The following is a 15,484-nucleotide window of genomic DNA, read 5'->3' on the forward strand; positions in this document are numbered from 1 at the left end:
TATAAATCCTTTCCACTCTCTGTGCACTAGTTTTCAGTACAGTCAGTTCTTATTTTTGGCTATTATACACACTTTGGCTGACTTTTTGCATAATCTTTCCCTGTGTATACTGTGAACATACTCTGGATCAGTAGCATGGAATTTTGCTACTATTTGGGATTCTGCCAAGTACTGTGACTTGGATTGGCCACTGTTGGAAAAAGGAAACTGGGCTAGATAGAACATTGGTCTGTCCCAATATGGCTGTTCTTAGGGTAGTCACAGCATTGCTACACAGACTTTGAGTTTGTGTTAGTCTATCTGAACAACTGGCTGATAAAGAGCACCTCCAGGGAGGGGGCTCAAGACCCTTTTCCAGAACTATTCAAGTGCTGGAACTACTAGGGTTCATTATCAACTACCCAAAGTCCCATCTGCTTCCTGTCTAAAGATAGGAAATAATTGAAGCCCTGGTCGATATGGTTTACGGTAAGGTCTTTCTACTGGACCAGTGCGCAGACACTATCGTGCAATGTGACCAAGGTCTACTACAGCCAGCAGACCAAAGCTCAGCAGCAGTTGAGATTGCTAAGCCACATGGCCTTCACCGTCCATGTGACAATTATGGCTTATCTCCATTTGATAACTGCTCAGTGGATCTTAGCTTCCCAATGGTCACAGACACTGTCAATGTCACTCCACTTCTGCAATAAATTTTTATAGTGAACAATTTGATCCAATTTGCCTCATGGGCTTCCATGCTGAATTCCCCCCCCCCCCCCACCCAAGTCAGTGACAACCTGAGATGGGGAGCCAGAGTCTGGACATCGCCCAACAATGAATTTCCAGGTAGCACACCGGTGCTGGTCAGCAAAGCACTGATTGCCACTGGCTAAATATCAGACCACACTGTTGTTTTGAAGAGACACTTACTATGGTTATATTGACAACCTCCTTTACGTCAGCAACTACTTTGTCTGGTTGGAATTGGCAGGTCCCATTCTGCACACAGAAAATTCAGAATTAGCAAAGCCCCAGTTCAAGCTGTCAAGTCTTAAATATTTGCACCTTAACAGTACAATTTTCAGCCCTTCCACTGTTGCTGGTTTGCAGTTAGTCAAAATTTCACCCCACATAGTTTGTATTGTGCATGGAGTTCAAAATTCTGCTCCATTTAGCCAATGTTTCTCCAAAGAAATACCTTGAACCCTATGAAGAGAAACCTCATACTGTCCCCTAGCCCAGGCTCTATGCAGGAAACGCACTCAACCCTAATCGTTCCCCTCCTACTCCTCATCAGGGCTTCTGCTTTTCACTTCCTCTTTCCTCTTCTGCAAACACTCCTTTGGATGAAGTTCTCACTCCTGCCCTTTCATCATCTCCCCCCTCCCGTTCCATTCTTTCCCTAGTCTCATTATTTGGTGTTCTTTCCTCACCCTCTTCATCAGCCCTACTCTGGCAAAGACGAGGACACCTCCCACAAACAGGGCTTCTATTTTCCTTCTCCTTTTCTGACAGGACTCACCTGTGCAATATAAGGATAAATTGTTTCTGACATAATGCCCTTGTTGTATTTTATGTACTCGAATGCTTGGCTGGGAAGACCTCTGAAAAGAAAAAGAAAGTGATGATGGGCAGCTTTTGAGTTTTATTCAGATCATTTTTGGCAGTCAACCTATTTATTTAGGAGGTTGATATTCAATGATGGAGCATGCACAGCTTCCAGCCAAGGGATTCAGAAACTCATTTGGTATTCTCGCCTTTCTGATGCTGTTTTGCCATTTGAAACAGGTCCTCCATTAATCTGGATGAGAAAAATCTCTGGGGTGGATGCTGCACATTGGTTTCCCATGAACTGAAAGATCTGACGGATGTGTTGGGTAAACGGGGTGGACTTTTGCCTGTACCGATCGCATCCAGATTTCCAGAAGGAAGGACTCTCTGGCGAAGGCAAAGCACTAAGGCAGGCATTACCAGCTGCTCTCAGAGACTGAGATCTAATACATGCAGTTCACTCTTATTACACATAGGCACATTTAACCCACACAAGACATTGCCCCCACCTCCAAAATACTGGATCTATCTTTAAAGATAAATCAGAAGCCCCTGTTAAACAGTGTCACTCTAATACCTGCACCCACTACTCACCCATTGCAACCGTGATTGTTAAAGGCCTGGGCACAGTCTACCAGCTGCTGCTCTGACTGCAGAAAAAAGTAAAGATAAGCATCATCCCACAGAACAAATACTGCTAGATCCACTGTCTCCCGCGGAGTCACTCGGCATTCACAGAAAGACATGAAGTCCTCTGTGCTCATTCTACATTCGTATTTAGAACTTGTATTTTTAGGTGTTTATAAGGGCTGTACATTTAACGCATTAATGTGATTAGCACATTAAATGATTAACTGTGTTATTAACACAATTGTCCCTTCTCCCCCCTATGCCCATCCAGCATTGCTTTCACCACCCTACCCCACATTCTAAATTGCGCCATTTTGTCTTCCAAAAATGGCTGTATTGCCGTCACTGTTGTTTCCCCACCAACCTTGCCCTCCCTGGAAAGCTGCCTTGCAGCCACCATTTACCTCCACCTGCAGCTGCCCACCACCCGACACAATCCACTATATCCACCTTCTCCCTCCATCCCATAGTCTGGTTTACTGGGTTGGGTCTCTCTCCTCCCTCCCCTCCCTCCTGTAGTTGTCTCTATTGCACACCCTCTCTCTAATCTTTCACAGCTGCCAGCAGTGCTAGCTATTCCAGTGTAGCAGGGACTGAAGAAACCGTGAGAGACTGGAACTGCCTAACCTGCTTTAATCACTAGCACTGCTAGTGGCTATGAAAGGTTAGCGAGAGGGAGAGAAGGCCAGAGAGCCAACCATAGGGAGAGAGGAGAAAGAGTAGACCGAACTGCACCAGATCGTATCGGGGAGGGGGCAGGGAGGAGGAAGGAGAGAGAGAGAGATCCAGCCAGAGGGGAGGGAGAGGGTAAGAGCACAGGAAGATTTGCAGATCTGGGGAGGGGGGAAGTTTGGGTGATGTTTGAAAGGGCCAAATTATGGAAATAGGAATGGAAAAAACAAGGGAGATGGTGGTAGGGGAGAGAAGGAGAGAAATTGTGAGTATAGAGTGATGGGGAGAGGGATGATGGTGCCTATGAATGGAAGAGAAGAGATGGAAACTAGACATTTGAACAGCATGAAGAAAAGTTGATTGTGAAAAATGGATAGTTCAGGAAGTAAAGAGGAGGAAAAAAAGAAAGGAACTAGACAGAACCAGAGATACAGAACGAGATGATTAGAAAGAGAAAATCACCAGACAGCAAAGATAAGATAAATTATTTTATTTTTAGTTTAGTAAGGGGGAGGGGGGTCATGGGATTTCATATACCACCTTTCTGTGGGACAACTGAATTGAAATGTGTCCGTTTTGAGAATTTACGTCTGCAATACATATAGGCCCTGATTCTGCAAAGTGCGTCCCGATTTTAGGCAGCTGTAGGCATCCTACAGCTGTCTAATCAGCCAATCGGGATGCACGTTTTTTAAAAAAATGCTCCCCAGGCAGGCCGCCTATATTGAAGGCGCCTCTGGGAGCCTAGGAAGGCCCGCAAGATGCCTAAGCTCGCCTAAGGGCCTTAGGCGAACCTAGGTGGCCCTACGCGTCTCCCTAGTAGAGGAAGAGACGCTTAAAATGTAGGCCATTCTGAAAGCAGTGCATGCACCTAGATCTCATGCATATTCATTGCGGAAATCCTGAAAACCCGCCTGGATTGCAGCCCTCAAGGAGGGACTTTGAGACCCCTGCTCTACTGAGTGATAGAAGCAGAAGATTAGAATCAGTGGAAGTGATACCGTGAGGGAGGAATAGGTGGAAGTGATACCGTGAGAGAGGAATAGGTTAAGTCTGCCAGTCACGCCTCATGCACGCACCCAGTCAGGGAAAGGAACACAAGGTTAGTCAGTTCTCACATAAACACAGCCCATATGACAGATAGAGATGGTCAACTCTCACCAGAGGCAACAACTGTCCAGTGGCAATAGCAACAGCCGATTCCAAACAGCCCGTGGTAGAGAAGGTCCAGCAACTCCCACAAGGACCCTAAAGAGAAGAAAGTCAGAGATGGATTATGCATTGCTTTTCCATTCCACCATCTAATAAAGACCCAGAGGGGCTTATAACATCCTATGGAAAGACAATGAGAAAAAGGGACCAAATATAATACATTTTGTACTCAGACCTATCATGCAGAAAAACAAACAAAAAAGAACTGGGATTTAGCAATATATTAATAGTTATTAAAAAAAAAAAACAACCTTATATGAAAATGAACAAGGTTTGCTACCAAAGAAAAGAAAAAAAAGTGTTAACAATAAAAGCAAAAAGTGCTTGTTCATTAAAGTTTTTCCTAATCTTGACATTCCAGAAAAATCAAAATGATGATTTAACAATACTGAAGAATAATCTTATTAATTATTCAAAAAATGGCTACTGACCAAACTATTTAGTGGAGCTCGGACTAAAAAGGACTGTGAAGAATTGCAAAGGGACTTGAACAAACTAGAGGAATGGGCGACGAGATGGCAGATGAAGTTCAGCATTGAGAAATGTAAAGTATTACATGTGGGAAGCAGAAACTCGAGGTACAGCTATACAATGGGAGGAATATTATTGAATGAGAGTACCCAAGAAAGGGACTTGGGGGTAATGGTGGACATGACAATGAAGCTGACGGTACAGTATGCAGCGGCCGCTAAGAGAGCGAATAGAATGCTAGGTATAATCAAGAAGGGTATTACAACCAGAACGAAAGAAGTTATCCTGCCGTTGTATCGGGCGATGGTGCGCCCGCATCTGGAGTACTGTGTCCAATATTGGTCGCCGTACTTTAAGGATATGGCGTTACTCGAGAGGGTTCAGAGGAGAGCGACACATCTGATAAAAGGTATGGAAAACCTTTCATACGCTGAGAGATTGGAGAAACTGGGTCTCTTTTCCCTGGAGAAGAGGAGACTTAAGAGGGGATATGATAGAGACTTACAAGATCATGAAAGGCATAGAGAGAGTGGAGAGGGACAGATTCTTCAAACTTTCGAAAAATAAAAGAACAAGAGGGCATTCAGAAAAGTTGAAAGAGGACACATTCAAAATGAATGCTAGGAAATTCTTCTTTACCCAACGTGTGGTGGACACCTGGAATGCGCTTCCAGATGACGTAATAGGGCAGAGTACGGTACTTGGGTTTAAGAAAGGATTGGACAATTTCCTGCTGGAAAAGGGGATAGAGGGATATAGAGAGGATTACTGCACAGGTCCTGGACCTGTTGGGCTGCCGCATGAGCGGACTGCTGGGCACTATGAACCTCAGGTCTGACCCAGCAGAGGCATTGCTTATGTTCTTAAGTGGACAGTGATGAAGGAAAAAGCAAGAAAAGGTTAGATAAGTTCCTGCTGGACCAGAACATATGCAGGTAAGGCGCTAGACTCTAGTAGGGCACTGGTCTTTGACCTAAAGGCTGCCACGTGAGCGAACCACTGGTCTGATCCAGCAGCAGCAAATCTTATGTTCTTAAGATACAGCGTTGGAGAAGAGCAAACAGAATGAGTCAGTAGGCAGGCACAGGAAGGACAGAGTGGGGGTACAGAATGATACACCTATTTACTGGAAAAGATATTATCAAGGTAAGGACATAATCTCTCTTTCCAATGCAATAGATGTGTCATTCTAGACGAGCGGGATATACAAAAGCAGTACCAGAAATCTAGAGCGGGCTGACTGCGCTGGTCTGTAACACGGAGGAACCAAAGGCAGAGTCCTCTCGTACCGTAATGCCCACCCTGTAGAACTTTGCAAATGTGTATAGAGTGGACCAAGTCACCGCTCTACAAATCTCAGCTGGAGAGACACCGCTGAGCCTCCTACAGATACCTAACAGCCTTCACTCAAACCCCTGCTAAGCAGTAGGTGAGGGAAAGTAAGCGGGGATGGCTCCAAGCTCCAAAATACTTGTGCAAGCTGGCTAACAGATACCACCTGGGATCGACCTGTCAGCTGCAGACCTCAGTCTGCTTCTTCTCTATGCAGGCAGAGCTGGCACTAAAGATGATAGGCTCCAAGCACTTAAAAACACCAAATAAAATAAGAAAAAGGTGAGAGCAGAACTAAAACACTCCTTACGGCTCGTGTGCAGAAGGGAAAAACTGCAGGTGGTAGTAGAGTTCCTGGTGAAGTAGGAGGGTCACAGAAAAAAATCCAGAGTGGATTCCTTCTGCATATGGCTCGTGGCTATGTGGAGATAGCCACTTGTCTAGAATGATACACCTATTGCACTGGAAACTGCTTTAGAGACTTAACACGCTCCTAATGCAACAAGAATCACTAAACGCAGGACATGATAAAGCGTTCCACATTAGTTTTGCCATCTGTGCGTGCTCTGTAACATCTTGGATTTTGGTACCAGGCAGACAGTACACCTCCATGGACATCATGTCTGGGCTGCAGATGGATGCTTCTGTACCCCTCAGAAGGGAATCACCAACTACCACTACCTTACGCCTCCTAGTGGTCCCAGATCCAGTAATTTGGGGAATCTCAAGCTTTGGTCTTTCCTCTCCTTGGGATGCTCTCATCTCCTCCACTTCCAGGACAGCATACCTGTTCTCCATTTCAAGGGCAGGTGGAGTCACAGTACCAGTCTTGCAGTGTTCCGTAATCTGAATCCAGCTGTCTTGCCTCAGCACAGCCTCTTTTTCCCCAATGCTGGAAATCTGATGCCTCATGAAGCATTTCATCAATGCACCTCTTATTCTCACGGATGCTTCTCAGTCTTGCCACCTCCTTACTCATTTCCTTTACTTCCTTCACGAGGGACTCAAGCTGAAGACAGCTTGCACATGGAATCACTCCCTCTACCTGGGTAACATTTTCTATCTGCACAGAGACAGAAGCTGTAACCCGAGCAGCAGCTTTGATGACATGATGTTTCCCAGTCATACTGTGGTGCAGAAGTACTTACACCTGGAAGAATAAAGGGCAGAAAAATCCTACCAAAGCAATGCTATGTTCCTGGTTGGCTGAAGAGCCTATAAATCAAAAAGCTTTGCCTTGGGGAGGGTGGGAGGAATTAATACCAAACGGAGACTTTCCTCAACAGCTATTTGTGCCCTAATCTGACCTTATGAGTAGCTCTCTATATAAAGATCAATATCCAAGCGACCGAAATGCAAGGGACCTGGGGAGAGGAAGAAGCGATATGGATTGCTCTGAAAAGAGAAGATGGAACTTCTATCTATGGGGGTGTAGTCTACAGACCCCAACTCAATCGCAGCAAATTGATAAGGATCCGATTGTGGATATTCAAAAGTTTGGAAGGAAAGAGGAGGTTCTGCTGTTGGGAGATTTCAACCTGCTGGATGCGGACTGGAATGTTCCGTCTGCTGAATCCGAAAGAAGTAGGGAGATTGTGGATGCCTTTCAAGAGGCTCTGCTCAGTCAAATGGTGACGGAACCCACAAGGGAAAAAGCGATATTGGATCTGGTCCTCACATATGGAGAGAGTATCTCTAATGTTAGAGTGGGTGCTCACCTGGGAAGTAGCAATCATCAAACAGTTTGGTTTGATATAACGGCTAAAGTGGAGAGCGGTCGCACGTTACTTAAAGTCCTAGATTTCAAACATACGGACTTTAATGCAATGGGAAAGTACCTGTAGAAAGAGCTGTTAGGATGGGAGGACATAAGAGAAGTGGAAAGACAGTGGTCTAAGCTGAAAGGAGCGATAAAAATGCTACGGACCTTTATGTGAAGAAAATCAATAAAAACAAGAGAAAAAGGAAACCGATATGGTTCTCCAAACTAGTGGCGGCAAAAATAAAGGCGAAAGAGTTGGCGTTCGTGAAATATTAAAAAACCCAAGAAGAGGAGTGCAGAAAGGACTACAGGGTGAAACTGAAAGAAGCCAAGAGAGAGATACGTCTGGCGAAAGCACAGGCGGAAGAAAAAATGGCTAAAAATGTAAAAAAGGGAGACAAAATTTTTTTCATAGAAACATAGAAAATGACGGCAGGTAAGGGCCAAGGCCCATCAAGTCTGCCCACACCAATGACCCTCCCTTACCTCCCTCTGTGAAGAGATCCCACCTGTCGATCCCATTTAGTTTTAAAATCAGACACACTGCTGGCCTCAATTACCTGTATCGGAAGACCATTCCATCGATCCACCACCCTCTCGGTAAAGAAGTATTTCCTGGTGTCGCTATGCAATGTCCCTCCCCTGATTTTCCACGGATGCCCTCGTGTTGACGTGGGTTCCTTGAAGAAGAAGATATCCTCCCTCACCTCGATACGGCGCTTGAGGTATTTGAATGTTTCGATCATGTCTCCCCTCTCCCTGCATTCCTCTAGTGAGTAGAGCTGCAATTTATTCAGCCGTTCCTCAAACGGGAGATCCCTGAGCCCTGTGACCATCCGTGTGGCCATTCGCTGAACCGATTCAAGTCTCAGCACATCTTTGCGGTAATGTGGTCTCCAGAATTGTACACAGTATTCCAGATGGGGTCTCACCATGGACCTATATAATGGCATTATGACTTCGGGCTTATGGCTAACGAAACTCCTGCGTATGCAACCTATGATTTGTCTGGCCTTAGATGAAGCTTTCTCCACTTGAGTAGCAGTCTTCATGTCCTCACTAATGATTACCCCTAAGTCTCGTTCCGCTACAGTTCTCTCTAGGATCTCACCATTAAGAGTGTAAGTCTTACATGGATTTTTGTTCCCAAGGTGCATGACCTTGCATTTTTTGGCGTTGAAACTTAGTTGCCAGGTCCTGGACCAATTCTCCAGTAGGAGGAGGTCGTGTGTCATACTATCGGTCTTGAATTTAATGTCAGGTCCTGTTGTGTTCTTGCCTACTATATTGCATAGTTTGGCGTCATCGGCGAATAACGTTAATTTACCCTGAAGCCCCTCAGCCAAGTCCCTTATGAAGATGTTGAATAAGATTGGGCCCAAGACCGAGCCCTGCGGTACTCCACTGATCACCTCTGTCATTTCAGAGGGGGAGCCATTCACCACCACCCTCTGAAGTCTACCTCCTAGCCAGTCCCCCACCCATGTAGTCAAGGTATCACCCAAACCTATAGAGCTCATCTTGCTCAACAACCTGCGCTGTGGTACGCTATCGAAAGCTTTGCTGAAATCCAAGTACACGATGTCCAGGGACTCCCAATATCCAGCTTCCTCGTCACCCAGTCAAAGAAGCTGATCAGGTTGGATTGACAAGACCTCCCCTTTGTGAACCCATGTTGACCGGATCTCGCAGATATATTAGTGAAAGGAGGAAGATGAAAAATGGAAATGCTAAACTAAAAGAAGCTGGGAACCGATATGTGGAGAGTGATGAGGAAAAAGCAAATACTTCTGTTCTATGTTCACAGAAGAAAATCCTGGAGAAGGACCGAGATTGTCTGGCAAAGTTACACGAGAAAATGGAGTAGATTCTACGCCATTCAGAGGAGAGTGTTTATGAGCAACTTGAAAAACTGAAGGTGGACAAAGCGATGGGACCAGACGGGATCCATCCCAGGATACTAAGGGAGCTCAGAGAGGTTCTGGCGAGTCCTATTAAAGACTTGTTCAACAAATCTCTGGAGACAGGAGTGATTCCTGGGGATTGGAGGAGAGCGGATGTGGTCCCTATTCATAAAAGTGGTCACAGGGATGAAGCAGGAAACTACAAGCCGGTGAGCCTCACTTAAGTTGTTGGAAAAATAATGGAAGTGTTGCTGAAAGAAAGGATAGTGTACTTCCTTGAATCTAATGGGTTACAGGATCTGAGACAATATGGCTTTACAAAAGGTAAATCGTGCCAAACGAACCTGATTGAATTTTTTGATTGGGTGACCAGAGAGCTGGATCGACGACATATGCTAGATGTAATTTACTTAGATTTCAGCAAAGCCTTTGATTCAGTTCCTCATAGGAGGCTGTTGAACAAACTTGAAGGGCTGAAATTAGGACCCAAAGTGGTGAACTGGGTTAGAAACTGGCTGTCGGACAGACGCCAGAGGGTGGTGGTTAATGGAAGTTGCTCGGAAGAAGGAAAGGTGAGTAGTGGAGTCCCTCATGGTTCGGTGCTGGTGCCAATCCTGTTCAATATGTTTGTGAGTGACATTGCTGAAGGGTTAGAAGGAAAGGTTTGCATTTTTGCAGATGATACCAAGATTTGTAACAGAGTAGACACCGAGGAGGGAGTGGAAAACATGAAAAAGGATCTGCAAAAATTAGAGGAATGGTCTAATATCTGGCAACCAAAATTCAATGCAAAGAAATGCAGACTAATGCATTTGGGGATTAATAATCGGAAGGAACCGTACGTGCTGGGAGGGGAGAAGCTGATATGCACGGAGGGGGAGAGTGTCTGAAGATCTAAAGCCAAAAATCCAGTGCAACAAGGTGGTGGCTGCTGCCAGAAGGATGCTGGGCTGTATAAAGAGAGGCGTGGCCAGTAGAAGGAAGAAGGTGTTCATGCCCCTGTACAGGTCATTGGTAAGGCCCCACTTGGAGTATTGTGTTCAGTTTTGGAGACCATATCTGACGAAGGACGTCAGAAGACTTGAAGCGGTCCAGAGGAAAGTGACGAAAATGATAGGAGGCTTGCGCCAGAAGACGTATAAGGAGAGACTGGAAGCCCTGAATATGTATACCCTAGAGCAGGGGTAGGGAACTCCGGTCCTCGAGAGCCGTATTCCAGTTGGGTTTTCAGGATTTCCCCAATGATTATGCATGCAATCTATGTGCATGCACTGCTTTCAATGCATATTCATTGGGGAATTCCTGAAAAACCGACTGGAATACGGCTCTCGAGAACCAGAGTTCCCTACCTCTGACCTAGAGGAAAGGAGAGGCAGGGGAGATATGATTCAGACGTTCAAATACTTGAAGGGTATTAATATAGAAATAATCTTTTCCAGAGAAAGGAAAATGGTAAAAACAGATGACATAATTTGAGGTTGAGGGGTGGTAGATTCAAAGACAATGTTAGGAAATTCTACTTTACGGAGAGGGTAGTGAATGCCTGGAATGCGCTCCCGAGAGAGGTGGTGGAGAGTAAAACTGTGACAGAGTTCAAAGAAGCGTGGGATGAACACAGAGGATTTAGAATCAGAAAATAATATTAAATATTGAACTAAGGCCAGTACTGGGCAGACTTGCACGGTCTGTGTCTGTATATGGCCGTTTGGTGGAGGATGGGCTGGGGAGGGCTTCAATGGCTGGTAGGGTGGAGATGGGCTGGAGTAGGTTTTAATGGCGATTTCGGCAGTAGGAACCCAAGCACAGTACCGGGTAGAGCTTTGGATTCTTGCCCAGAAATAGCTAAGAAGAAAAAATTAAAAAAATTTAAATTGAATCAGGTTGGGCAGACTGGATGGACCATTTGGGTCTTTATCTGCCATCATCTACTATGTTACTATGTTAAATGCAATCTAAAATACTGTTCTAGACTAAAACACTGTTTTGTATGAAACCATAACACTCTAAAGGCTACAATATTGCCTAAACTGATTTTGCTGATCTAAAAAAAGAGAATTACTTTCCCTCCCCACATTCCCTGCAGTCAGTGTGGTTTTGTGGTGCAGAGCTTTTTCACCCTGTCTCTACCTGGTTCTTCACTGGTGTCACATACTTTCCCTTCTTCCTCCAATCGACAAAATCAGGGGAAGCCCCTAAGGCCGCAAAAAAGTTCCCTTTAGTGGCTGAGCAATTCTGAAAGAAAGAAACAAGACCACTGTTACATCAGCACAGAGACCATCTGTGAGAATAAGATAATCCAACACCATTATAGAGAACCACAAAAAAATTAATCAAATAACGGTAGCAATAAGTTGTTACTTTGTTTTCTATAAAGAAAACTCAAATTGAGCAGGAACAGAGAACGAGGCAAAATCTCCCAATGTAGCTGCAGTGTATGGATTTGAGTCTGCCACACCCAGTCAGGAAACAGGGTCAATGGTTGGAAAGTCCCAGGGCTCTGCAGCATAATGTCACTGGTCACAAGTCCCACATTTCTTCAGTACCAGTCATTTACCTGCGGCTCATGCCAAAGATACTGTTTCTTAAATTCCATGAAGCTCAGATCAGAAAACTGGTTTAGACCCACTAGAGGAAAAAAAAAAAAAAAAAAAAAGCATAAGGAGTTTTGTGTTTTTGATAAACAATTAGCAAAGATTGGACAATATGCAGAAAAAGAGAATTAATGTACTTTGAAATGAGGAATTTCCAGCATTATGGCGAAATATTTTTCTCTTGTTTTCCACGAATATCGGCAGCCGGTGATAATATTCCTGCAAGTTGTATTTCTTGTTATTCTAAATGAGAAAAGTGCAGATTAGGAATGGAAATAAGAGATGTTTCAGTTAGATAGCAAACTGCGCTGCCTACAATGACGTTATCAGTGCCTCAAACACTAGATAGCACCATGGCAGTTTTTGTTTTATGAATACCTAAGAGCATCACGGTTCCTGTGAACTCTTGAGCCCACTTCCTCAGCATGACAGCACTAAATTCTAAAGGCTGAGCTCCTGAACAAAAGCCTCGGCTTCCATGATCTCTCATACAGCAGAATTCTCCAACCTTTTTCATGTAAAGGGCCGTAGTGCTCCGACAGCTACCAAAAGGTTTCAAGCGTACACATAGTACTCATTTTATAAACCACTTTGACCTGCTTGTTCAGATTCAATATTAAACATTAAAAAATAATACTAGCGATGTGGTAGATGAGGGGGAAATAGATAAATTAGTATCACCAGACAGTTTGGATCTGTCTCATTTTCTTGAGTCCTCTAAGGACACAATTACAAAACGTGCTACACTTTTGGTAGCTTTCAAAACAGAACTCGAGAAACAGGTTATTTTGAAGTTGTACTTTACTAAGAAACAAGCTCTGTTTTGTGGCCGAGTGTTAATATTTCCTGATGCTTCTAAGCAGACTCAGATAAAGAGGAAGCAGTTTCTATTGCTTAGGCTCAAGGCCTTATCGGTGGGCGCTGCCTTCTTAAAATTCCTTTGTAAATGCCTTACTTCATTTGCAATTGACAAATATATGTTTCTGGATCCAGTCCAGTTAGAAGATTTTCTTAGAAATAAACCTTTGCAGATAGTTTCTTAAATTATTATTTGTTTGCTGGAGAGGGTAATTGATGAATTAAAGAATGCACCACATCTCTTAGCCTGCCTAGATGTCAAACTTTGTTACTTTACCTTTTTTCTTTTAAGGTTTGGCCCTCTCGGCCATTTAATGTGGACTTGATCATTGATAAACTATTGCTTTTTACTTTATTTGATGAGCATTTATATGCTATGTGTCTCTTCTTCTTCAGAGAATAACTTTTGTCCAGCTTATTCCCTCTCTCTCTCACTTCTGTCCTCATGTGGGAGTTTTCCCTCTCCCCTCCTGCACGTTCCCACTGGCCATTAGATTTTCCCTGTCCCAGAAGCACCAAATTCAACTGCAAATTGAGAAGTGAGGAACTCTGGGCTGTTTTGACTGCTACTGTTGCTTTTGGTATCTGAGAAGTCCCTGCGCTGACCTTTTCAGTCCCTTTCAGCCAGGTCCTGCCTTCCCAGAAAGCAAACAGCGCATCACAGGGGGTAAGATCTGCAGAGAAGGAATGAGCACATCAATGCTGGGGTGCAGCACCTACCGAAAGCATTAGCAGCAATCCAATTCAGAAAAAGTAGGATCCGTTGTTAAGATTGTGCTCTAAGAAGCCTTTACCCAGATCCTTCTTAATGCACTTTTTTCACACATTTGGTGTTTCTTCAGCCTAAAAATTGGAGTATGAAATCTCTGGGGTTAACTTTTTGTTGTTGTTGTTAAAAAGCTATCACTACTTCCTACCTGAGGCTGAAATTTTACTATCTTATGCTGTAAATAGGTCACATACACAACCCCCCCCCCCTTTTTTTTTTTTTTTTTGCTACCTTGCTGCTCCCTGCTTACTGGAAGGCATCACAAATCATGCTTTCCTTGCAGCTTTCCCAGCTGCCAACCATAGACTATGATCACCTGTATAACTCCTTGGGGCTGCTTTTGAAAGGTCACTTGGACACACAAAGTCAGAGGCGTGAATAAAGTACAAGAGGTTTATTAGAGCATACCGGACTCTAGTGCAGTTAACAGCCTGCCTACTGGAGTGTTAGAATCAGGAAATGCATGGACTTTTATGCCCTTTTTGCAAACTAATGTATACAAAAACTACAATTTTCTTTTGTTACTTCTATAACTTTTCTACAATTATTATTGGTCCTAAGCCAGCACTTATGATAGGTTCAGGGATAGAACTTATAGTCCTATAGGAAACTAGCTCATTTCTCTGCTTATCTAAATCTTAGAGTTCTAAATGTTACATGTACAGGAGAGTAGGGCACATCATGGCTCAAACTCATCGATTTAGCTTACAATGTGGTACGGTAAGGACATACATTTTAGGCAGATGAGGTCAGTAGATCATACACTGTTTTCAGCTATGTAGGCCAGAGCAATATTTTAAACAACAGTTAACCATTTCATGACCCTACACTTTGTTTTTGCATTCCACCCTCTTGGATGGCCGAGCATGCAAGATCCCTTTGTCAACCCAGGCTGTTGCCTGTATGAAGCATGTCCCAGCAGCCTACAAATTCTTGAACTGGGCGAGTGGCAGCTTTTGGCCACCTTGAGAACTAGATGGGCCACTGGGCTGCCAACTCTTCTGATGCCATGGGAGCAGCTCGGAAAATCTCACCTCTGGAGTTGCTCAACTTCTGCTTTCGCTTTCAGACAGCAGGAAGGAAGTCTTACCTGCAAGAGCCAGAGTTTGAATTCGGATTCCTCTGCAAAGGAGACAGAGAAAGCGGTCAAGAGAAAGAGAGACAGAATGACACCCCCTCCCCTCCCCTCCCCTCCCCTCCCCTCCCCTCAATAGGCAAAAACTAGAGGAAGGGGGCTGGGAAGCAACGACGGCTGCGATTGCCTTTACCTTGGGCCGTAGGCTCCAAGACGCTACTGGTCCCGGGCAGGAGCCCGAGCAGGAACAGGCAGAGCCCGGGGAACATGAAGCCGGCGCACGAGACTGATCTGGCTCAGAGCTCTTACGAATGGAGACAACAGCCGGCTCCGCCCCTTGCCCCGCCCCAGCCCAGACCGCACTCTTCAGAGCCCATTCTAGTGGAGACGATGGCTCCGCCCCAGCCCACGCTCAGAACCCTTTCTAGTGGAGAGAGACGACGGCCTGGCTCCGCCCCTTGTCCCGCCCCAGCCCAGACCGCACTCTTCAGAGCCCATTCTAGTGGAGACGATGGCTCCGCCCCAGCCCACGCTCAGAACCCTTTCTAGTGGAGAGAGACGACGGCCTGGCTCCGCCCCTTGTCCCGCCCCAGCCCAGACCGCACGCATCAAAGCCCATTCTAGTGGAGACGATGGCTCCGCCCCAGCCCACGCTCAGAACCCTTTCTAGTGGAG

The 15,484-nt window shown here is 45.0% G+C and overlaps 1 protein-coding gene across 1 annotated transcript in view; it reads right to left on the reverse strand.

Moving 5' to 3' along the window:
- Positions 1 to 15,147, reverse strand: part of CTSH (cathepsin H) — a 28,589-nt gene extending 13,442 nt beyond the window's left edge. The window contains exons 1-9 of the mRNA XM_033920841.1: positions 15,003 to 15,147; positions 14,825 to 14,856; positions 12,245 to 12,350; positions 12,071 to 12,141; positions 11,644 to 11,748; positions 3,997 to 4,083; positions 2,128 to 2,183; positions 1,505 to 1,586; positions 913 to 981 (exon numbers count right to left, since the gene is read on the reverse strand). Of these exons, the coding sequence (XP_033776732.1) occupies positions 913 to 981; positions 1,505 to 1,586; positions 2,128 to 2,183; positions 3,997 to 4,083; positions 11,644 to 11,748; positions 12,071 to 12,141; positions 12,245 to 12,350; positions 14,825 to 14,856; positions 15,003 to 15,078 (684 nt within the window). The 5' untranslated portion in view covers positions 15,079 to 15,147. The remainder of the gene's footprint in view (positions 1 to 912; positions 982 to 1,504; positions 1,587 to 2,127; positions 2,184 to 3,996; positions 4,084 to 11,643; positions 11,749 to 12,070; positions 12,142 to 12,244; positions 12,351 to 14,824; positions 14,857 to 15,002) is intronic.
- Positions 15,148 to 15,484: the final 337 nt, after the last annotated feature.

This window comes from Geotrypetes seraphini, chromosome 14 (assembly GCF_902459505.1).
Source record: "Geotrypetes seraphini chromosome 14, aGeoSer1.1, whole genome shotgun sequence".
Classification (NCBI taxonomy): domain Eukaryota; kingdom Metazoa; phylum Chordata; class Amphibia; order Gymnophiona; family Dermophiidae; genus Geotrypetes; species Geotrypetes seraphini.